Genomic DNA, 23,694 nt, shown 5'->3' with positions numbered 1-23,694 from the left:
TGCTCGATTAATAAAAACCACAATGTATCTCAAATAAATACCAAAAAATTCTTAATAATATATTTTATTAAACAATTTTGCACAGCAAAAAATCTTCTGCTTTACACAAAATAAAATAATTATTTTACTGTTATACAAAATGAAAGGCCAGCCTGTTTACTCTTTTACAGTACCAACATAACTCTCTTGTTCAAAAAAATCAAGTTGTAGTGCAAAAAAGAAAAACACTGTGCAGTGCACAGTACAGACATTCCTTGGATTGTTTAACACAACATAACAGTCCCAACATAAAACCTGATGCATAATCAAACTGACTCTCTTAACTGCTATTCTGTAGGTTTACATGCTAATGCAGCTGTGCACTTTGGTGGTGCTAGGCTAACCAACGCATCTTAGCTCTCTGTGCAGTTTGTTCGTGCTAGGTTAGTAGCTAACGTTCACGTTAGCTAACGTTAGCTACTATAGATATCTGTGTTCTGCAGCCGTAAGCTAGCTACCATTCAAGCCAACATTAGATGATAACTAACGTTAGCTAAACACAGCTGTCTAGGCGCCAGTAGCTAGCTAACGTTAACGTTAGCTACTAACCTAGCACGAACAAACTGCACGGAGAGCTAAGATAGTTAGCTAGCACCACCTAAGTGCGCAGGCTACACAACACACTACACAAACATGAAATTAATTTAGCTAACGTTAGTACTTGGGACTATATTTTAAGTATTCCCATACCCTCGATGATTAAGGGCGAGCTGTTTTTTTAGGACTTCTTCTTTTCATGGGGCTTTTTGCAGGGCTTTGTTGGGAATTCTGTGAGGAGGTTGCTGTTTCCTGCAATGTTTTGGTCTCCCACATGTGTGTGTGGCGAAGCGTCGACGCAAAAATACGACGTCGACGTAATTTTGACGTCGATGCGTCGACGCGTCGCTGCAGGCCTAATATATAGCTAAAAAGGACAACATAAGCAGGTTTGGGCTGTTAGTGCCCCTGTAGAGTCTGCTGAAATAAATACCCCTGAGAGAAAACACACTTGTGTTGTGATAACACTAACGCTTTGAGCAACCCCTTTGACTCTATTCTGAGCAGCTAGATAAGTTCAACCTATTCCCTTGACAACTCTTTGCACAAAAACACCCTGTGTTACTGTTTGGTGACACTGTTTACCATCTTCTCTCTTCGAAACAATTTATCAAATTATCCCAAGCAGGGCTCAAAAGGGCAACCATTTTGGTTGTGAATGAAAACAAAATTGGATGTGCTCCACGGGGAAATTAAAATTGGCCACACTTACAAAACATTGTCCTAGCTTTCCGGGCTAGAAGGAACCACAGTGACAAACGTTTTTATTCTATACCCGATACAGCTAAAAGGATTTGTAATGGTGTTTACAAGACTGTATGGTAAGACGGTTTTAATTATCATGTTGTTATTGTTATGGCAGCTGGCTGGGGCTTTTCAGTATGGCGTTTGCATGTTCTCCCTGTGCCAGCTTGGGTTTCCACAGTTCAGAAGGTTGGATGAATTGGAGACTCTAAATTACCTGTGGGTGTGTAAGTGAATAGCTTGCCTGTCTTTGTCTGCCTTTATTTGTTAGCCCTGAATTAGACAGAACCCCAACTCTCACACAGTGTGTGCTGGGAAGAACCAGGCAAGCCTCTATTATTCATTACAGCCACTATGGGTACTATTTGAGAATTTCCTAAATGGAATTTTCAAAAAAATACACTGAGGCAGTTATCAATGCACACTGCATTACAGTATTAACACACTTTTTGCTGTTTTGATCTGTAAGCTTGTATATTTTTTTATATTTTTTTAACTATTCTCACGCTTCACAAATATGAGGCAACAGCACGACAGTAGCACATGGTGCATTTGGCTATGTTCGGAAGAAACTATGAGAACTTGATCATGCTGGTTTGAGAAGGACTTGATATTTTTTGCTGTCTGGGTCACTCCTAGAATAAATTTTAACTGTTATTGAAACATTTAGGACACACACAATGCTTACTTAACATACAACCCAATTGTCTGGCCAATGCCATGTACCAGGTTTGTGTTTGATTCTTAAGACAGTTTTAGGAGGGGATGGGTTTTTCTACTTTGATTTGATAGTTCATAAAGATGGTGAGGGGGTGCCATGCTTCTTACACCGGGCTCCGTGCACTCACAAACCTCTGTAATTACGTAACTGCGCCAGGCGCGTGCAGACCCGTGTGCCTCTCTAAATTTGAAGCATCAGTCCGCAGCTGCGCCAACTGCGTGGCTCACTGATGGTGATTGGCTCGTTGATCTGTGATAACTAATCATTTTCTCTTCTGCCTCCTTTCAAAACACACCAACACATTCTTAAAAACAAGAAGGGAAGTAGAAAATAACACACATGCAGTACAAAACGGCAAAACTCCAACAGTAAAGGTTTAAAAAAAACATTAAGTTTAAGCCTTTACACTGGAATGTTGTAGATCTGTCTACAGCGCCCACTACAGTGTCGCAGAGTAATGGAAACTCCCACACGGAGGAGAGCGTGACTCGCATGAGTATGCAGAGCTTTACTATTGCAGATTGTGCGCACATAGCCGCAGAGGAGATGCTGCACGGGTTTCCGCAGGAAGAATTCAGATAGCACACCCAAACCAACTGCAAGACACTGTAAGTGCAGACTCTGCAGACAGAGATCAGTCCTGGGAAGCATTCTGTCCATCACCTTAGTAGCCAATCATGTCCTAACCAAGTGCACACCACTGTAAACCAATTGTATTCATGTTTCAAACCTACCATTTATTAACCTCTATATTCCTAAATCCCGCAAAAAAGTGGACTACATAATATTTTCAAGAGGATGGGCCCGCAAGGGGTTTACTATGAATAAAAAGTTCTTCTCTTATTAATCAAAAATCTACACGGCAGGACTACCATATGGAGTAAGGCATGGACACCCATCCTGAGCCCGACGGGTCCCGACGGGTCCCAGGCCGGGTTCGGATAGATATTTAGAAATCAGTGCGATAAGGCATTTGTTGTAAAATGGTGCTGCGGCTCCTTTAAGAGAGCTCAGTGCGTGTAGGTGTGTGTGTGTGTGTGTGTGTGTGTGTGTGTGTGTGTGTGTGGAAAGTGGGCAGAAGAGAGATAGAGAAAGAGGACGCAGACGTGTTGTATGCAACCCGGAGCAGAGTTGGTGGAATAAGTTTAAGTTTTGTACAGTGTGTGCGGTGTCCGAAAATAAACCCCAGACTGAAAGCCCAGTTCATGAATTTGCCACCAGAAACGGGATTTTAACCCTGACGTTATATAACGTCGGCCCTGGTTTTCTGACCACGGTCGGAAAAGAAGCAAGCAGGAAAGGTTAACACACTGAACATTTGAACAACTTATTAACGTGCGCTTGTTGCCCTGTGTGCGCTGATGCGCTCATCTGTTGACATTTCCGAATGCCTTCCTACAGTTGCTTAATAAAAGCGGGCTTTCCACACAAAAACGTAGCCTACATGTGTCATTAGTACTATGAGAAAAAAAATGAGATTTTAACTGTGTCAGGCTCGGACACAAATTTCTTAATGCCTGTCGGGCTCGGGCCAGGTTCAGTCACGGCTCTGTCGGACGCGGGCCGGGCAGAAAAATTCAGCCCAATCCGGACTCTAATATGAAGTCTAAAGAACTGTGTTTCACTATTCTCAAGTATTTGCTTGCTAATAAAGATTGTTGATAGGGAAGAAAACATGAGGCAAGTTGAATAAATGCTCAGTACTCTTTTTGTGATATAGAAAAGTCATATAGCAATCAATATTGCAGAGTGACAGTGAAGTGTTTTCTACAGTTCCTCCACATATTTTTCATGACTTACACATGTAATACTACATGTATAGCACTGTGAGTTTCTTCTCAGTGCCTGGGGAATGGAAATGTTAATTGGCTGGTCTGGAGAAGGAGAGCATGCTGTCTGCTGCCAGAGTCCCTAGATGGAGGGAGCCTGCACTTGGACCACTCACCAACTGAGCAATCATAACCAGATTTAAATACCAACTTAGTGTAATAAAACTAATTATAATTCAATTTAAAACAAAACCTAACTTTGGCAATGGTTATTTAACTGGCCACACAAATACAATCACTTAATGTGCAGCTGTGGCTATGGACCTGCTGCAACCTGCTACGCTCTGCGATTCCCTGCAATGCCCGGCTACGTCCTGCTGCGTCCACCGCGTCCACCCATGCTCTGCTGTGCCACGCTACATCCTGTACCGTCATAACCCCAACCGTCAGACACCGCCCACCAAGAGTCTGGGTCTGCCGAGGTTTCTTCCTAAAAGGGAGTTTTTCCTCGCCACTGTCGCAATAGCCACTGCTAATGCTTGCTCTTGGGGGAACTATTGGAATTGTTGGGGCTTTATAGAGTGTGGTCTAGACCTACTCTATCTGTAAAGTGTCTCGAGATAACTCTTGTTATGATTTGATACTATAAATAAAATTGAATTGAATTGAATTAATGGGCAGGAGAAGTCTGACACAAGGATGTAAAGTAGGCAGCCTTTGTTGTTTCCAAAGTATGGCAGCTGCTGCTATTATGACCATTTGAAGTCAGATACTCTCTTTGTCAGCCGTGATGCTCCTCCTGTGGCATCGCATTGCCTTTAAAGCTGTAGTAGAACCTTTCCAGCAACCTTGAGTTGCTAAGTAATTGCTCACAGTTGAATGTTTGACCCTGGTCTACTCACATTAAAATGGAGAAGAAAATAAACACTTGACACCTGTCCACAATGAACATATGGTACTGATTAACCAACAAAAGTGCCTTAAGACGCAGAAATAACAGTGATAGGTGAGAGGATGAACAGGTGATTACAGTCACGCCATGTTGTTGGGGGGAAAACAAACACAAAACAAAGTCATCCTTCAACTCCATTTTCTCCCTCATCAGTGAAAAACAAATGCAGTAATCTAATCTACAGTCAAGGGTTATGTTTAAATTTGCATGGCATGTAAATTCAAAAGGCATTTAAAAAAGTAAACCATTTACAATATAATATGTATCAGTGTGTTTTTATGAATTGCTGTTATGTGAATATTCACCTGACGACCTATTCTTTACTTTTTGTGCTGTCCGGTGAAGCAAAGGTGCCGTTAAATGGTTAGTGATGGTAATACACTACTGATTTGTTTACAATAGAAGCTGTGGAATATGGCACTTCAACATCACTGCTTATCCCAAAACGTTTTCCATCTGGAATAGTCATAGGTGAGAGACAATAGAACCCAAAACCGAGTCAGTGTGCTAGACACACACCCTTGACGCAAGTCAGTTAGGAGCTGTAGAACCTATTCATGTGATCAGTGCAACTTTGACATGTGAGATGTACCTTTGCCATTCTACAGCATGTCAAAACAGACACATTGAGGATTCACGCTTTAGTCGAAAGCCATGTGATTGTGAGACCAGCTCAGGTAGTTAGGTAGTTCTAGGGCTGCACAATTAATCAAGTATTAATCACGATCACGATTTGGGCTTCCCACAATTAAATGAACATGACCATCACTATATCACCGCATTCAAATAAATAAATAAATACTAAGCAAACATTCTTTGCAAAGTATTCTTTAAATGTTTATAAATTTAGGTCTCAGTATGCTTCAACCGTACTAGGTTGCACAACGTATTGTAGGATTGGGGTCTGGTTACATGCTCTACCATATAGAGAACAAACTTCTCATTTTGGCTACTTGTGATTTTAATTTTATTCACCCACATGACCCAGAACATGTTCGGTTATTTATGAAATAATACAATGATGTCTTCTTAGCTACTGCTCAGTTCAGATGATGATACCAAATGCAGACTGCGACAGTAAAAATGAAATAAACCACATTAGTCCCTCTCCGCTTCCTGCTGTTGCTATCCCTTGATTGTTAAGCAGGGGTTGCTGCCTTAACTCACAGTACCACAACCTCATTACACACTGTGGTGCTTTGCCTGTGTCTCGTGAACATGATCTTCTATGCTCATTAGATAAAAAGGCCCTCTATTTTCTAAAGCATGTGACCACATGGTATTTCCACTGTGAACTTATGACTACCATTTAGAAGTATCCTCCTTGTTGGATTACCTAGTGCCTGTTTACAGGCAATATACTTTACAGTTGACTATTATACTAAAAGGGATAGTAAATGCTGTTTATAAGCAACACAAAAGTACCAATTTCACTACTCAACATGGTGATATCACACCATCATGGTGCACTCTTTATTTGATATACGTAAAGCACTGACGCATCCCCTTTATATATACTTTGTAAATATAGAAGAAAGTTTAGATACCAAGCACAAATGGGCACAGATTAAAAAGACAAGAGGCCTCATGACCCCTGATACAGGTCATTCTTGCTTTCTGTCAGGAAAATATGAAAGATACTAGATGTAACCTATGCCAGATGTCCAGCTGAAAAACCCAACATTTCAGATGCCTAAAATCTATGTAGGTAAAGTTTCACTAATAGGCAGATGTGTACAAAGTAATGCATTTTAGACACCAGTCTATTACCTCTATCAAACATGTTTTAACAGCTGTCACCACGTTGCACACACTGAAATACTAGACGCCCCAACAAGCACTTACATTGATCAGCAAAGCATTGATAGAGTGGCATACTGTTACACTTCTCATTAAACTAGCCATGAATACAGTAGCTGAGTGAGCCGTTTTACCCTAACCAGTTATTTCTTTCCTCACCAGTTTCCGGACAAAAGCATCTACCGTGTTATTAAAATCCAGGGCTCTGACCAGATCGCTGGATGGATATAGGTAATTACGTACTGCCTGCTGAAATAGATGTTTATTTCTTGGGATGTTGGACATTTTCCACCCATCACTTTTGTGATTCATGCAAGTTTACCACACAACGTATTCTTGTTATGGTGCTCTTCCCATAAACTCTCAATTATTCTGTTTTGTTTACTGCCTCATAGCTGTACGCATATCTCAAGATGATATCACTCGAAAACCAGTCTTTAAGTTGTCCACAATGCAATACAGATAACCAGCTGCCTCAAGTATAGCACTTCTGTGCAGCATAACATCACGTGACAACATGTTCCCATGTCTTGCCTCCCCACCCCCATCAACAACCAATATTTCCCACTAATATAATTGCAGGGAAAACACAAGTTTACACATTTATTTATCGGCCATCTGACTGTCATCTGGCATTACAACCCACAACCTTGCTTTTGTGGCCTTGCTACTGATAAGCTGAGGAATGTGACACACACAGAGCAGTCAGGAGTGTCTCTGCAAAGGGGAATCGCACAAACATAGCAGTACAGTGCTGGACTGTACTCATGGTGTTGGTTCACAGTATTCACAGATGGTAACCGATTGCAGCTTCGCCACCATGAATGTTTCGAGACAGAGTAGTTGTGAAACCATAATACCAGCGTATCTCTGCTCACGAGAAAAACTTGGTACAACTTTAGTGGTTTACACTATCACAGAAATTACAAATAAAAACAGCAGTTGTCTAAGGTCTAGCAACAAGAACTGAAACCACAAAAACAGCAGCTCACAACAGCAGTCACAATGCATTATACTTTTTTTGACCAAACTCAGCAGACATTTGCTGCATAAGCCAAAACGTCCATTCAGTATTTGCTGGACCATTGGCATTTTTCAGTTTAACATAAGAAAGCATACACAACAAATATCCACAATATATGTTATTCGTTAGTTTCAGTGCAGTACTCCAGGCAGGGAAGTACATTCACTTTTAGCTCTACAGGCCACAGTACAAGTCTTGCTTTTCCCTTTACAGTTTCACCTGGTCGGATCTACTTGTTGTTGAGAGAGGGTGTGCTTTAACGGCATTAGTGGTACGGTCAGGACCGAGGCGCTTCCCAATAATGACGTCAACCCTGAAAGAGCCTTGCAAGATAACTAGCTAGCCAACCTAGACTAGATACGATATGCAGTTTTGACATGTCACTCACTATAAACACATGTAAAAGAGCTGCTGAGGTCCCTTTAATACTTTACATTTGCACTTACTGTTTAATAACTGTAAGTTAGTTTAGTAACAGGTGACATTAGCTACTACTACTGTGACTGTACAAAGTTAGACTAAGTAGATATGATTCTGAAAATTCAAAAGGTCTATCGACATTTTGGTAGCTAGGATTATGGTTGAGCGTTAACATTATCTCGCAAAATGTTGCTAGGTCAACTGAGTCACGTACAAGGCCAGGTATGAGCCAACACATATGAAGTCACGTTAATACAGAACTCACAAGATAAGTCACATGTAGGGTATGTTAATAATAAAAGGAGAACTTATGTTAGTTAAACATAGCTAGCGTTAATGATCTACGCATCATATAAAAAGAAAGCAACGGGTCGCCGTGACAACACCATAACAAACACAACGCAGTGTCAAATGAAATCAAGTTGATATAATCATATGAGTCCTAAGTAGCGGCCCGGGTTCGAATACGACCCGCGGCCCTTTGCTGCATGTCTTCCCCATTTACTACCTATATAGCAAAAATATTCCCTCTCTCTAAATTTCCTGTGAATCTGCAGTAAAACATAAATGATATAATAATATAATAAACTTTAAACATAAATAATACGTACCACCAAAGTTATCGCTACCGCTGTTTAGCAGGACAATAAATAAATAAATAAAAAATTCACCACTAACGGCAGCTAGTACATTTATTACCCAAAGTGCTGACAGAGCTAGCTAGATACGTACGAAGCATAGACTGTATTTGAAACCTTACACAGCGAAAAGCTCGCTAGCTAGCTAGCTAAGTTTGTAGCTAAGTTATGACTTTGTATTACGTCACATTTAAACTATCATTTCAAAGGTTGAGCTAAACAAATATCACCATAGACACCCTTCTCTCCACCACTTACCTTCACATAGAGTCACTATAAGTATAATCCAGGGCTTCTCTGAACATGTTATGGACTCATAAATCCATACCATGCACAGTTCGCCTGCATTGCTGCCATCTTGTCCTAGACGACAGGAAGGGAGAGCTCGCTCTCGGTAACGCCACCATCTCCCACATTTTAAACATTAAATAACTCTTTCATATGAGCGTCCAGAAACACCACATCGAGCCCTGGTTGTAGCTACAAAGTTCAAATTCGTCTCCTTCCTCTTTGGGCGAAGTAGCCCATCTCTGAAAGGGTGTCCGTTACCCCGTATAGACGTGTTGTTCCACAGCCCTGCCAGCCTCTAACATGTCCCTTTTCTCTGGCTGCAAGCAAATGTTTGTGAACTGACGGCATTGGCCAGACCAGAGTAATCGATCAGCGAGCAGACACATTCACAAACATTCTCGATTCAGATGTACAATACACCAACGCAGCGCAATTCAATGACATTTATTTATTTATTTAGCGGGGACAATGAACAGTCATTGACTGTCCCATAATTAGCGCAATAGCAACATTTCATCAGCAGTCCCTGGGCAGGCAAATCCACCCACATTCAGCACAATACAATACAACAGACAAAAAAAATGGGGAAATTATCTAGATCCAAATCTTGTAATAAAGACTTTGTGAAATGTTAAGTTAGGCTATGTGTATTTAAAAGGATGTGAGGAATAAAGATGTGGATTGCTGTGATCTGAGGGGTTACATTTGACTTGTGAATAAAAAATATTAAAGTTAAGGGGTTTGTGTTCAGCATTTGCCATTTACTCCCCTAAGTTGATGTGATATCAATACAATTACATCCTCAAGATAGTCTCCTCAATCAACAAAACCTGAAAGTTCTGCATTAGAATAAAGAGATGGAAAGGATATGCAATGACAATGCGTGGTATGCCTAAGGGGATCAACTGAACTTTACAGGCATACATCACCGAAAAGTGATAAGGGTTGATAACTGATTGCTCAAAGATATACAAAAATATATTAACAAATCTTAGGTCATGTGTAATGTAGTGAATCAATTAATTTATCTGAAATGTGCTTCATATTTGATACTTGAAAATGCAATAGAACCTAATGATGATAACCAATATAACCAATAATAATTCCTTTTATTTCTTCTGTAGCCAAATGTCAAGAGCAGAGTGTTCTTAAGGAAATTTGTCGGGGAGCATAAGCTGAAGTCTACTGCTCAGACAGTCAGGAGGCACCCAGCTGACAAACAAAGCTGCATAAACCCCCGGTGTCTGAGAAGACCAGCTGTAGGCCTAATCTAATCCACCAAAATGCAATTGTTTAACCCAGTCCTTACAGTCTCCCAATTACAGACAACAAACCACCAGGCCTAGTGATCTTGAAAGCAGGTGTGAACACCTATTGTTTAACCTGGTGCATCATGAGTAAACACAGCTGGGGTGGTAATAGTCGAAGCAGACTAACCTCGCTTTAGTCCCTTCTCATGAAAGACACAGGCGTGCTTAGAGTGCTTCCTATGTTGTCCCTCCCAACCTCATCCCAGTCAGTGCATGGTTAACTTTCAAATGTAGACAGACACATTATTCAATACTGTGACAAAGAAGCCCCTTATTAAAAACATCATATAAGTAATCATACACGAGATGAGTGTTCTTAATAAGTGAGAAAAAGACACTTGTTCACTTGTGATAAGGTAACTGCTCTGTGGTCTTTTGCTCTCGTCTGATTCTAGTTGTTGGCCAGATACACCTACATCCGCGCTGGTGTGTATCTCATACACACCAGCGCGCGCTCTCGATGACTGTCATTTGTCTTCCCCTACTGGCCAGCAAGGTGACCAGCATTTTGCAGTAGGTCTACAGAAAGCAGCTTTTGTTTTGTTATTAGCTGATAGATATTTTGCGATTTTAGTCACCATAACAAAAGTGTGTATAGTCTCACATACAAAGTGGCTTGACCATCATAACATAAACCTCACGGAGTTATAGGGTAGCCTATAGTATAAATATCTGTAATTGTCTGATGGCTACTGCGAGAAGCCGCCTATCGGCCAAACTCAGGAACTTGGTTTCCAGTATCATGAGTCACCTGTCACATCTTTAGCTTTATCTTAGAGTAGATCGATAAACAAAAGACGAATAAGTGCTGCACATAATAAAATACAGCGGGCGTACACTCTCTATCTATCCCATGCTCCCAAGAAAAAGTCCGATTAGCTTTGAGTCATGTTTTATTTTGAAGGATTCGCACCGGAAGTGCTATTGTTGTTGCTGCTGGCGGAGCGGAAGTTGGAACTCATTTCACGCCATTTTGAGATATCGGCCAGGCAGACATTGAGTAGCTAGCTAGTTGCTTGTGGGCAATGTGATCGACCCATTCGAAGCTATGCCGATTACTTAGTCGTTTTTAAGTTTGCCATCACGTTATTATTTGACCGTTAATCCAATTGATATAACATCTCTAACCTAGATTACTCTTCCAGCCATGGCCACCGAGGGAACAGCCGACCAGGTAACGTTAGCTGCATGCAGTTCGGCTGAGGGGCAAGCTAACCCTTGAAACGCTAGCATAATTTAGCTTGTGTTTTATTCTTGGATAACGTTAGTATGTAAACTCTGCTCCAATATATGGATTATGTTATGTTTATACGCCAGTGTTCGCTAATGTTACACAACTACGGAGATTGTTTGTTTGTATTGGGGTTTGTCGTAGAGCTGTAGCTAAAGTTAGCCTGTCGCACGCCATATTGGCTGGCTAATTGTAGCATTGTCCAACGTGAACGCGTTGAGCTACATTACCTACCCGTTAACTTGATACACACTTTCAGGTACTTCTAGCTAATTATTCAACATAACGGATTCACGGTGCTGGATACTTCTCAGTGGTGGCAAATACGAAGACCTAACCTTAGCTAGCTAGTGTGGGGTAGGGGGGTGGACGGCTTTGTGTCTGTAACTTGATTTACCTGCGGACACTCAATGTTTCTGTTCCTTATATTTCTGCAACACACAGCAGGGGCGTGGCCAACAATTCAGGGCCAATTAATTAATACTTAACCCACTCCATTTACCGTTAGCGTTATGTTGACCCTCATCTGTGAGCCCCTATGGTCGCCACCACACCACAAACAGCACTGCAAGCCTATTCAGCAGCATAACCCTTTCCCCCCATGCCTTTGTGTTGTCTTGCAGGCAGCGGCAGAGTATATTCCAGAGAAGGTGAAGAAGGCAGAGAAGAAGTTGGAAGAAAACCCATATGACCTTGACGCATGGAGCATTCTGATTCGAGAAGCACAGGTTTAGTGACACAGAGTTGTATTCCTGGGGTTAAGCAAACTGGGAATACGGGTGGGGGGGGGATAAGGGGGTTAGACACAATATATTGTTAAAATACAAAGTACTTAATCGTTTTCTCTCGTATGATTACTTTTCATATGTTAAATAGTTTGGCATGTAAATGCATTCTCCTTCTTTAGAACCAACCCATAGATAAAGCAAGGAAGACATATGAGCGACTTGTCACGCAGTTCCCAAGTTCTGGCAGATTCTGGAAACTGTTCATTGAAGCCGAGGTTAATACTTTTAAAATTTTCTTTAGCGTGCATGGCTGGGGATTTTTCTAACATGATCAACAATGTGATTTTCACACAAACAATGTCTCGTTCTTCAATGAAGTTTTAAGTCACAATTCTTGTTTTGAGTCACTAGACCTGACTACTTTGTTTGGTTGCAGTTATCATCTGAAGTTTATTATTGATGTTCAAGAGTAATGAATAAAAACATTTTGACAGTTGAAAGCATCTGCCTAAAAATATCCTACACTATGAAGGACCGGTAATGAACATAGATGTAGGATGACGCAAAACACTTAATTTGTCAGGCTCTAGCTAGACTCATGAAGAATTGTGCCTTTAAACACAAAGGACAAATTAGCTCTAACCATTTCTTTTTCAGAAAATTCTTATGTTCCCAGGATTTAAAAAAAAAAATATATTTTCTGCGTCATATTTAAATGGGGTAAAGTGCATTTGTTGCATGTTTGCTCTGCAACAGTATTAAAACTATTTTAATGGTATTGGAGTGCATTAGCCTTTTATTCACTTGTCGTGTCAATTTATTGCCTCCTGTGTCATTTCTTTTGGGTAATTTTATAAACAAATATTTTAATGTGTGGCCCATTCATTCCTTGAGACATTTCTCCCCACTCCTCCTGAATATACAACCAGCGACCCATTTCCCTTGATACCATCAACAGGCTTTGCTGTTATGCACTAAGCTACTGATATGATGATTCATTTCCCCTTGCACATTCTCGTCTTTGCTAACCCGGTGAAGTCCTTTTCTGATACCCCACCCTCTGCAGGTGACTACTGCAATTGGTGTTAAACACATTGCACAACGTTTAGCAGCATTATCAAGCATCAGGATTTAGCTTCTAGTTTAAAGTCCAGTGTGTAGTTCTGGATAAGGATTACCTCTATGCTGGGAGTTGAATGTTGCTGTATGTTGAGTTTGTAGTGGTTTGTTGTTGTGGTGCTGCTCCCCTGGGAGAAGCTACCCCTACCCCCTCCTATTCGCCGTACCCTCGCCCCCAGTCTTCATCCACTTGGATTACCCAGTGCACAAAAAGGCCTGGTGTCTGCCTGGTATTCCATTTTTTATATATATATATATATATATATATATATATATATATATAAAAAAATGGAATAGATATACATATGTATATGAAATGGAAAAAGAACACATTGCTGTCTTTGCCAAATGGACTAGGCTTCTCAGAAACAATCCTCCTACACAGGAGATGAAATTTGCAGCCGCTACCAGCTTAATGCTGGTTAAATATGCAGGTGGCTGGTAGATTTGCTTCACTCACCAGCCAAAGAAACGATGGCAATCTATTGAGTGGCTGGTAAAATTTGAATATTCACTAGTCATTTGGCCAGCAGCGAACAAAAGTTAATTTTGCACCCTCCGCTGCCTACAATTGGCAAAGAATCACTGTCACTCTCCACACTATCATTACCCCCGTCTAACAGAGATGTCAGGCAGCACAACATAAAGACAGAGCAGAGGCATCACTACAGCTAGTAGGGATGTTTCATTTGTTGATCTTAAAGAATATGCAAAAGAGCAGAGAGAATAAATGAAAGTAGATTTGAACATCCCTGAATCTTTAATTTTGTGGCAGGCTAGTACTTTTCTTATAGGTGACAGTTTTGGGTTTGAAAAAAGGCCAATTATACCCTGATATTTTTTTGTAAAATATGTAATATCCCACCAACAGGCATATTTTTAAGTTAAATGCTAAAAATATACAGGTGCAGCTTGTCGTGTCAGTATTAACATTTGCAACAAAAATAAAGAGAATATAATAATCCGGCTCTTTAATGTTTTATTGGCAAGTGATTATTATCAGAATAAACTTAATAGAAAGTTAAAGGGAAAGTGGGCAGAAGAAATGAGGAGCCAGTTACACTGTAAATAGGCCAGTCTCTTAAAATAAAGAAATATTTATCAGTAAGTTCTAACTTCGTTTCGCCTATTTATTATTTAGGCGTCACCTCTCCCAACTTAACTCCAAACCACAGTTCAGCCCAAAACATAGCCCAAGATACTAGTTGGGCATATTTGCATATAGGGTTCTTTTTGCTGCAATGAGAGACTGGACATTTGAATTAGCATGAAGTTATTTATTTAGGCTGTTTGATCCTAGCTAGAGATTTAAAAGCAGGGTGTAGTTCTAAAATCTCAATTTTTAAACCAAGGCATATGTTGGCAATACATTTTATTGTTGCAATTCATAGTATAAATACTCTTTTTATTTGGTAAGTATGTGGATTAGCTCATTCCCCTCCTTCATGAGAACTATATGTAGGTTAGAACTTTGAATTTACTGACATGTTGGGAACCCTCAAGCCCTCACAAACCCCTCTTCTGTGAAATCCTCCATACTCTGCACTTTTTGTGCCATAGAATACAAAGCACTTTCCCTAAAGATCAGTGTGCCCATGTGTTTGTGTGGGAGTCTGGTTCTCTTGAGATTTTACATAGACCTTATTTGTAAAAGTTGCACACTAAGCAAATCATAGTCTTTTTCATTGGTCATAGTCCAGCTCACTGAAATGGCCAGTGGAGAAAACATGCCAGCACATGTTGTCTGACATGATGCTTGAGTTTACTGTTGACTTTTTTTTTTTTTTTTTTTTTTTTTTTGCCCCCATAACATGATGTTTAGAAACAAGACCTGTCACATGCAGTGTGTGGGAAGTGCATATTGAGGCAACTTCATCTTCAGTCTTTGAGACTATTTCAGGATAGTTCTTGTTGTGCTTTTTTAAAAGATTCTTTCCATCGTTTTCTTTATATTTATAGCATGGGCAGTATGTTCTATGACAGAGATCAAATGTATTGTTTATCTTGAGGGAGAAACCAGCAGGAACAAAAAAACGTCTTATTTATTTGTCTTATTTTTTTTTCTCATAGAAAGGAAATGTGACAATGTTATTGCTTGTATTTGCAATATTGTACTGCATAAATGATTTAAAAGCAGTAACCAAATGCAGTCGAGTTTGTGTGTGTGCACAGTTTCACCCTTGTTAATTGCAATTTAGAATTAGAACAATATCAGTCACTTCTATGCATTTACTGGGTGTTGGGCCTGAGAGAACTATTGAGTTTATATAATTTAACTTTATTATTTGAACTTTCTTTTCTCATATTAAAGTAGGTCAATAGTGTGCGTAAAGGATCATACAGGTGTGTTGTAGATTTTTTTTCTGGTAGTGATGTTTAATAGAGTTTGTGCTTTATGGTGTTATGTAACCAGGTACCACGTACCAAAGACTCACCCTTAAAGTGGCCACTTGAGGTGTAGTAACCTCTCCCTCCAGGAGGGGCATCTAAAAAGAGCTGTTACAATCTCACCAGCATATTTTACCATTATTGCAGATCTACTTTAGGGCAACACATGGAGAAACATTTATGTCTCTGATTTGCATCAGTTGTTGCAAAGGCTCATATTTAACTGATTCTGGAAAACTACTTCTGATTCTATTACATAAGAATTTTTTCACACATTGAAAAGCTTTAACACAAAATCTTGCTTTTAGTCATGGTCAAGAAGGCTTAATAGAATGACATATTCCAGATTGTATATCTGAGGCAGTAAGTGATATTTTGCATGTGAATTGACTGATTTCTTAGCTAAAATAAACACACTGAATGCATTCTCTTAACACCACACACACTTGTCTCTCTATTACTATCAGAGATTCACATTTGCCTTGTCTGTGTTTTTTAATGAAGGTGAAAGCTAAATGTGTCAGATGTTGCAGTACCTGGAATGAGTAATTTAGGTCAGTCTTTTTTTGGGAAGGCACCCTAAAGGCACTCTACACTGCAGTTGGCATTACAGTTAGTAGTAGTTTTACAGAAGAATCCAGCTTTAGCAAATTTGTTTCTTAGAAAATATACTTTTGTATGGGTCCAGTGTAGAGGTTGTACCAAATTTGAGTTTTTGTACCAGAGATTAGGTTGGCCACTTGCGTGAAATGCATGGAGCACCTCAGACATGGAACGGAACGGAACAATAGACGTTGCTATCACAGTATGTGGAGTGTGTCTCAACCAACGGGCCACACACCTAGATAAATGTATGTTTACATTTTGTGACAGAAGGTCACTTAACCAATCCAACATGGTGGAATTCAGTCGATATATATATTTGACAGAATTCCGTAAACCTCATTGTGTAGGCATGCTTTTAAACTTACTTGCAATGCAATGTTAATAATTTGACCGTTTCAATGCAACAAAATGGGCATCTTACAGCAGTCCACTGTACTTTCTCAGTGTCTTGGGGATATTTACCAACCATGTAAACTATTATTTCATGTCACTTCCGGGCTGGTTTAATTCAGCTTTTTCACTTTGTAGAGCACATTGATGTAAACACAATGGAATTGGTCTACCCACGTGGAGTGCTAATAGCACAGAAACAACAGCCTCCCTGTCTGTACTGGAGGGTGCTGTGAGACTGTTGCATCAACAGTTGGCCATATAACATTTATTGCTGCAACAGTGTAAGGGTACACGCTCACCTAAGGCTGTGAAAGGAAGAGATCTTTTAAAAATACCGATATACAAATAGCACTCATTTTGTTGGGATTTTTTCTGTAACACATGGGCACTGCTGTTTTTCTGGGTTATGTGGCGCAATCTACAAAGAAAATAAACCCCTTTTTAAAAGTAATTTGTCATTCTTGTGTGAATTTCACTTTGTTGATCTTAAAGGTCCTGTGTGCGTGAGCGCGTGTGTGTATGTGTATGCGAGTTGTCACATTTGCATGAATGCATGTATCCTGCAAGCCATAAAAGTAGAGGGAACTTTTGAATTAACATTGCATTTACACTCTTATTTGCAGATCAAGGCAAAAAACTATGACAAGGTAGAAAAGGTAAGTGTCCGTCACAGTCCTGGAAGCTGACCTGTGTGATTTTGATAATCAGCAAGGGTCATCTGACTGTTTATAATTAGTCTAGCTCTTTAATACTGTAATGATTTCCACTAGAATATGCATTCACAAAAGTGTAGTGTCCCTCATCCTTGTATTACAAGGCATCTAAAACATACATGTGAAAGGCGTGTCATTTTGGTCCCAACAAGCACACAAAGTGTGCCATTGGGAGAAAATGTATTTTTTGAAAATGGGTGAAGTGCCTTTGAAGCGCAAGTTGATTACCCTGCATACTGGCTTGCAACCATAGCTATTATTTTGTACCTACTAGTTAATACTACTATAGCTGTATTATTAGGTTAAAAAATATTGTTTCACCTCTATGTTATATTTTTTTTATGTATATAACCATGATTTTATTTTCATGGAAATATATTCAACAGGTTACACTATTAACCTCTGCGTTGGCTTAGAACTGATTTGTTAGTTCTCACTGGTTTTCCACTTTTAATAAATTATGAGTGTATCCTGTTCAGTTTTTGCCTGAAAGTCCAGTTCAACACATCCCTTTAAACGAGCTTCAAACTCTGGTGTGTTCATTCGAATTTGGAGGAGCCCACTGAAATGTCGGGCACATCTGAGGCCTGTTTAATGAATCAGAATAACTAAAGTGCACCATATAACTGTGCTGAGTAAAACCTGGAACCTCCCCCCAAATCTGGCATATGCTTAAGTTAAAACCGCTTTTCTGGTAATCCTCCTACATGGGATATGCCACTAATGATCTGCATGCGAGTTTTGAGCATGGGTTTGCAAAGCCAAATAAATGGAACACTGAAGATGGGTGGTTGTCAAGTATGTTAATATGAGTTTGTGTCTGTATTCTGGTTATTTTATCTTGTGTGCTTGCCACTGTAGTTGTTTCAGAGATGCCTAATGAAAGTCTTGCACATCGACCTGTGGAAATGTTACCTCTCATATGTTCGAGAGACCAAAGGGAAGCTGCCCAGCTACAAGTAAGAGAACATGTCGCATAGTAGGTTTAAGTATGTTGACATACTGCTGTACTGTAAAATACACAGACATTACCTCATTTTCTTTTCTTTCTCATCTTCAGAGAGAAGATGGCCCAGGCGTATGACTTTGCCCTGGATAAAATTGGCATGGAAATTATGTCTTATCAGGTACACAGATCTGAGCTATTCATTTGTACCTGTACATTTCTGTTAACAACTGTCACTTAACAGCTATTCTTCCATCCCCTCAGATTTGGGTGGACTACATCAACTTCCTCAAAGGAGTGTACGTGTTTTTTTTTCCCCCCCTGTAATATTGTGAGAATTCATAAACTGTGAGCCAACTCTGAAATGTTGACATTTTTGTTTTGTGTTCCATTAGTGAGGCGGTGGGCTCGTACGCAGAGAACCAAAGAATCACTGCAGTACGGCGGGTGTACCAGAGAGGCTGTGTGAACCCCATGATCAACATTGAGCAGCTCTGGAGGGATTATAGCAAATACGAGGAGGTGAGTGACGCGCCCAGGCCTCTGTCTACCTATACTGTGTATGTTGGCACATATGGAGTTTTAGCTGTTAAAATGTGAGAGTGATGGAGTGCTAGACTGACTTGTCTATTTCACGAACAGGGAATCAATGTGCACTTGGCCAAAAAGATGATTGAGGACCGAAGTAGGGACTACATGAATGCCAGGAGAGTGGCAAAGGTGAGTGTCACAAACATGCACAGGCGTCTTTTGAATCCTTGTGCTGTCTTTGTAAACTATTAGAGGTTGTTGCATGCTTTGTGTAATTCAGGAGTATGAGACTGTGATGAAGGGGCTGGACAGGAATGCACCATCAGTACCGCCCCAGAACTCCCCTCAGGAAGCCCAGCAAGTGGAAATGTGGAAGAAGTACATCCAGTGGGAAAAAAGCAACCCGCTGCGCACAGAAGACCAGACCCTCATCACAAAGAGAGGTGACTATTTATGCTCAGGATGTGCTGTGTTGGAGTTTGTAAATCTTTGCAAATATGCCCCAATTGGCCTGTGATTCCAGTAATTATGCTGGTATGCAATTTTAATCGTGTTTTGAGCACCAGTCAATAGAGATACATAATGTATGAAGCTTTTTCTTCTGTAGGAATGCAGCCACTAGAGGGCATAGCTTTTCTCCCCACTCACGGTTTAAATGCATTGATTCTGTATTTTATGAATCTCAGTCAATTGCTGTTGTGTTGTGTGTGGCAGTGATGTTTGCCTATGAGCAGTGCCTGCTGGTGCTGGGCCACCATCCTGACGTTTGGTACGAGGCAGCACAGTACCTGGAGCAGTCTAGCAAACTGCTGGCAGAGAAAGGGGTAAGAGATAAAAACCTTTCATTTCAAACCCCCGTTGAGTATATTTCAGAGGAGTCAAACTCAAAACGGTCCTATAATTGTTTGCATGTCTTTCCTCTCAGGATATGAATAATTCCAAGCTGTTTAGTGACGAGGCAGCTAACATCTACGAACGTGCCATCGGGACTCTTCTGAAGAAGAACATGCTGCTGTACTTTTCATTCGCAGACTACGAAGAAGTGAGCGTCCAGTTGCTTACTCAGCACAAATTGTAATCAACACAGTAAGAATAGCAGGGACTTATCAGCATATATCTCTGGCTTTCCTCATAGAGTCGCATGAAGTACGAGAAGGTCCACAGCATCTATAACAAACTGCTGGCCATTGAGGACATCGACCCCACGCTGGTCTACATTCAGTACATGAAGTTTGCCAGGAGGGCAGAAGGGATCAAGTCAGGTCGCACCATCTTCAAAAAAGCCAGAGAGGATCTACGCACGCGTCACCATGTGTATGTGACGGCAGCACTGATGGAGTACTACTGCAGCAAGGTAGGTACACATAATCACATGTTTAGTATATGGACAGTGCAACTAAAATCAATCTAAAATGTTGTTGTTTTTTTTTGGTAAACTCTTCATCTTTCCTTCCCCACAGGATAAATCGGTAGCCTTCAAGATTTTTGAACTTGGTTTGAAGAAATACGGGGACATTCCAGAGTACATACTGGCATACATCGATTACCTCTCACACCTTAACGGTAGGTTATGTGTAATAAAATGCAGAGCTAATACACAGTGTGTATCAAATAAAGTGTAAGAAAATACATTCTTTACTACTAATCCATTAATCTAAAAGAAAATGGTAGCAGTAATGTCCTGGTGTCATCTCTTGATGAAATGCAAGATTTCTTCTCCATCATTGCCGTAGTAACGGAAGATGAATGCGTAACCCTGTTTTTTGTCTTCCTCTATTACTCCAGAGGATAACAACACCAGGGTTCTGTTTGAACGTGTCCTCACCTCAGGAAGCTTGTCGCCAGAAAAGTCAGGGTAATGTCAGGGATTGATTAAGTTGCGTGCCAATATGCAAGTGGCGTTATAATCCATATGTCTGATGACGTTTGTTCATTTTAGCTTGTCTTTAATCCTTCAGCGAGATCTGGGCTCGGTTCCTGGCTTTTGAGAGCAACATAGGAGACCTGGCCAGTATCCTGAAAGTGGAGCGCAGGCGTTTCACTGCCTTCAAGGACGAGTATGAGGGCAAAGAAACAGCCTTGCTGGTAGATAGATACAAGTTCATGGACCTGTATCCCTGCTCTACTAGTGAACTTAAGGCCCTTGGATACAAGGTGTGTATAGATGACACAACATGGCATCTCTTGCTGCAAACCAAGGCTTTTCTCTTTAACTGATATTTCAACTGTTTCCACTATGTGTTCGTAGGATGTGTCGCGTGCCAAACTGGCAGCAATGCTCCCAGAGACTGTGGTGACGCCCTCTGCGCCTTCACTAAAGGATGAAGCTGACCGTAAACCCGAGTACCCCAAACCTGACACCAATCAGATGATCCCCTTCCAGCCACGTCACCTTGCCCGTATGTAGTCCATAGCTGCCCAGCGTCTTCTCTCCACTCCACAGGATGTTGTAACAAATCAGTTAAACTCTGTGTTTAAGAAGGATGTTGCTGCTATGCGTCTGCACCACTGTCTCTCCTACATTTACATTACACATAAAAGGATCCATCTTTGATGTGTTTGTCCCCACAGCTCCAGGTTTACACCCTGTCCCTGGTGGAGTTTTCCCAGTCCCCCCAGCTGCTGTTCTCCTAATGAAGCTGCTCCCTCCGCCTACGTGCTTCACTGTGAGTAGCAGCAGTTTTAATACTATCAAGCTCATATTTACTGGTAATGAATAAAAGACGAAAAGGAGCAGAATGCAATACGTTTGTGATTGTTTCTCGCTGCAGGGACCTTTTGTTCAAGTGGATGAGATCATGGAAACATTCAGGAGATGCACACTTCCTGAGAGTAAGTTGCTTTTGTCAGCGCTTTGGATGGCTCCAGACCATTTCTATTTTTAGCCACGCTAGCAACGTGGTAACCGGGCATCACCAGTCTGGAAGAGACTAAAAGCTAGACCTAAAAGCAATCAGAGCAACTAAATGACGTAGCGCTGTGTGACACATGCAAGTTGGGGCGGTGCTTGGTCCGTTTTGAAGCAAGGAAAAAAATGGTTGCCTGGTCACACACTTTCTCAAATTACAGCTAAACGGTAAACTAAACAGCGTTTCCAAAAACATTTTAGGCAAGAAATAGGCTATGCAGTAACAGAATCTTGATTCATATTTGATCAGCACCGCCTAGTTTTGACAGTTTGATCTGAGGTGCGTTGGATGCAGTATACCAGTTATATTCGGTCTATGTTCGGTAAGCGGGATGCTCCTCTGTCAGTCATGGTCTAAAACCAGCCCCATGTGAGATGAACGGTCGTGATAAGCCCGTCCAGGTTCTGGCTGGCAGGAAATCTGTTTGAGTGGGAGGGGGACCAGACGCATTGGCCAAAATAAATGAAACATAAGCTTGTAGATTCCTCTGGTTTCCAGGCTAACAACGTGGCTCTGGTGATGGAAACGTCAGTCAGATGTTTGGTTCACTACTATCTTAAACATGCTCTAAGCGATGTCATGGCTACAGCATTTTTTGTCATATACAGCAAACATCTCCTCACTATCCACGAGCTGCCTGTCCCCTGAACACACTGTAAAAAAACACGCGCTCTCTGTAGACAGCCCAGGCTCCACAAACGCCAACAAAAACAAACTGTGCCAACCTGCACCACGAAACATAACAGTCTTCCAGCGTTCCAGCCAATAATCGACAAGAAGGATTTGGGGGTGGGGGTTGGGGGGTTAGTGCGCGAAAGCACGGAAGGGAGGGGGAGGGGACGGGATGAGGAGGAGGGAGGGGCGAGCTAGCCTCGTTTTGTTTGAAAATACTTCGAACGTCAACAAGAAGTGCCGTCACCCAACATCGCTTAGAGCACCTTTAACAGCTGATAGATGAAGTGGCATAAAATGTGTTGGTGTGTCAAAATTGTTCTGCCCCCTATTTGACATGCCACTGATGTATTTTCTGTCTCTATAGCTGTTGATGCTGCTGTAGAGCTGATCACTGGTAGACAGCCCGATGCAGGAGGGGAGGGCAATGGATCCATGGAGAACCATGCTGTTGCCAAGTCACTCAAGAGGCCTAACGCAGACTCCGACGAGGAGGATGACAAAGGAGCTGTGGCTCCGCCCATACACGACATTTACCGTGCACGCCAACAGAAGAGGATTCGATAAACCATCTAAAACACACACACTAAACCCAACGAGAATGTAATCTTAACAGGTGGTCATGTGGGGTAATTGTACATGTCCACATTTCTGAGTGCGTCTGACAGATTATACATTCGTTTATCTCTGTACAGAAGACAAGCATACACACGCACACACACACTCACACAGACATACATACAGTATGTACACCTGAGTGTTCTCGTGGCTTTTTTCGTTGTCAACAGTTTTTATTTTTAAAGACTGACCATTATACTGTACAAAATTTTTAATTCAACCATTGATTTTGGCACAGAGCTCAGTTTTGGCCTTGTGATGTTCCAGTGATGGCAAAGTGGAATCAAGCTTTTTTTAAATAACTGGAGGAAACACAATTCCTTTCAATAAAAATGGAAAAAAGAATTCAACTAGATTTGCTTTTTTATTTGATTTAACTGATGCTTTATGCTTCATTGCTGTCTTTCTCTGTAGCTGACTGGACATTTTATCAAGACTTCTCTTTTAGCACAGCCATGCCAGGCCTTATCATTACCACTAAGGGGCAGCATATGACACTTAGCTGAAAAACAATCAATCATCCTTCCTTTGTTTAAATAATCAGTTTCGCTCTGACGGCAGGATTTCATAGGCTCAGATTTTAGCCTATCTACAT

The 23,694-nt window shown here is 40.9% G+C and overlaps 2 protein-coding genes across 7 annotated transcripts in view; one reads left to right on the top strand and one right to left on the bottom strand.

The window, feature by feature from the left end:
* Positions 1 to 9,267, bottom strand: part of hipk3b (homeodomain interacting protein kinase 3b) — a 48,242-nt gene extending 38,975 nt beyond the window's left edge. For 3 of the 6 annotated variants that reach the window (XM_031314344.2, XM_031314346.2, XM_031314347.2), the window contains exon 1: positions 8,903 to 9,267. In XM_031314344.2, the coding sequence (XP_031170204.1) occupies positions 8,903 to 8,975 (73 nt within the window). In that variant the 5' untranslated portion in view covers positions 8,976 to 9,267. The remainder of the gene's footprint in view (positions 1 to 8,902) is intronic. The other 3 variants (XM_031314345.2, XM_031314350.2, XM_031314349.2) reach the window with 2 other exon arrangements.
* Positions 9,268 to 11,164: 1,897 nt separating this feature from the next.
* Positions 11,165 to 23,449, top strand: cstf3 (cleavage stimulation factor, 3' pre-RNA, subunit 3). Its single transcript, XM_031314351.2, has 20 exons — positions 11,165 to 11,419; positions 12,100 to 12,204; positions 12,384 to 12,479; positions 17,334 to 17,366; positions 18,285 to 18,382; positions 18,484 to 18,550; positions 18,634 to 18,668; positions 18,765 to 18,891; positions 19,012 to 19,089; positions 19,181 to 19,343; positions 19,615 to 19,724; positions 19,826 to 19,942; positions 20,036 to 20,254; positions 20,361 to 20,463; positions 20,686 to 20,755; positions 20,859 to 21,054; positions 21,149 to 21,299; positions 21,472 to 21,566; positions 21,672 to 21,732; positions 22,849 to 23,449. The coding sequence occupies exons 1-20, from the start codon at positions 11,393 to 11,395 to the stop codon at positions 23,046 to 23,048; spliced, it is 2,151 nt and encodes a 716-aa protein (XP_031170211.1). The 5' UTR covers positions 11,165 to 11,392; the 3' UTR covers positions 23,049 to 23,449.
* Positions 23,450 to 23,694: the final 245 nt, after the last annotated feature.

Source organism: Sander lucioperca, chromosome 3, assembly GCF_008315115.2.
Source record: "Sander lucioperca isolate FBNREF2018 chromosome 3, SLUC_FBN_1.2, whole genome shotgun sequence".
Taxonomy (NCBI): Eukaryota; Metazoa; Chordata; class Actinopteri; order Perciformes; family Percidae; genus Sander; species Sander lucioperca.
This window is presented reverse-complemented; position numbering and strand designations above follow the sequence as displayed.

Bases quoted from the DNA above. Each gene is read 5' to 3' on its own strand.
- cstf3 (XM_031314351.2), top strand. From the start codon at position 11,393: ATGGCCACCGAGGGAACAGCCGACCAG. The intron at 19,090-19,180 runs GTGAGTGTCACA...TGTGTAATTCAG, and splicing joins ATGCCAGGAGAGTGGCAAAG to GAGTATGAGACTGTGATGAA. The intron at 19,943-20,035 runs GTGAGCGTCCAG...CTTTCCTCATAG, and splicing joins CATTCGCAGACTACGAAGAA to AGTCGCATGAAGTACGAGAA.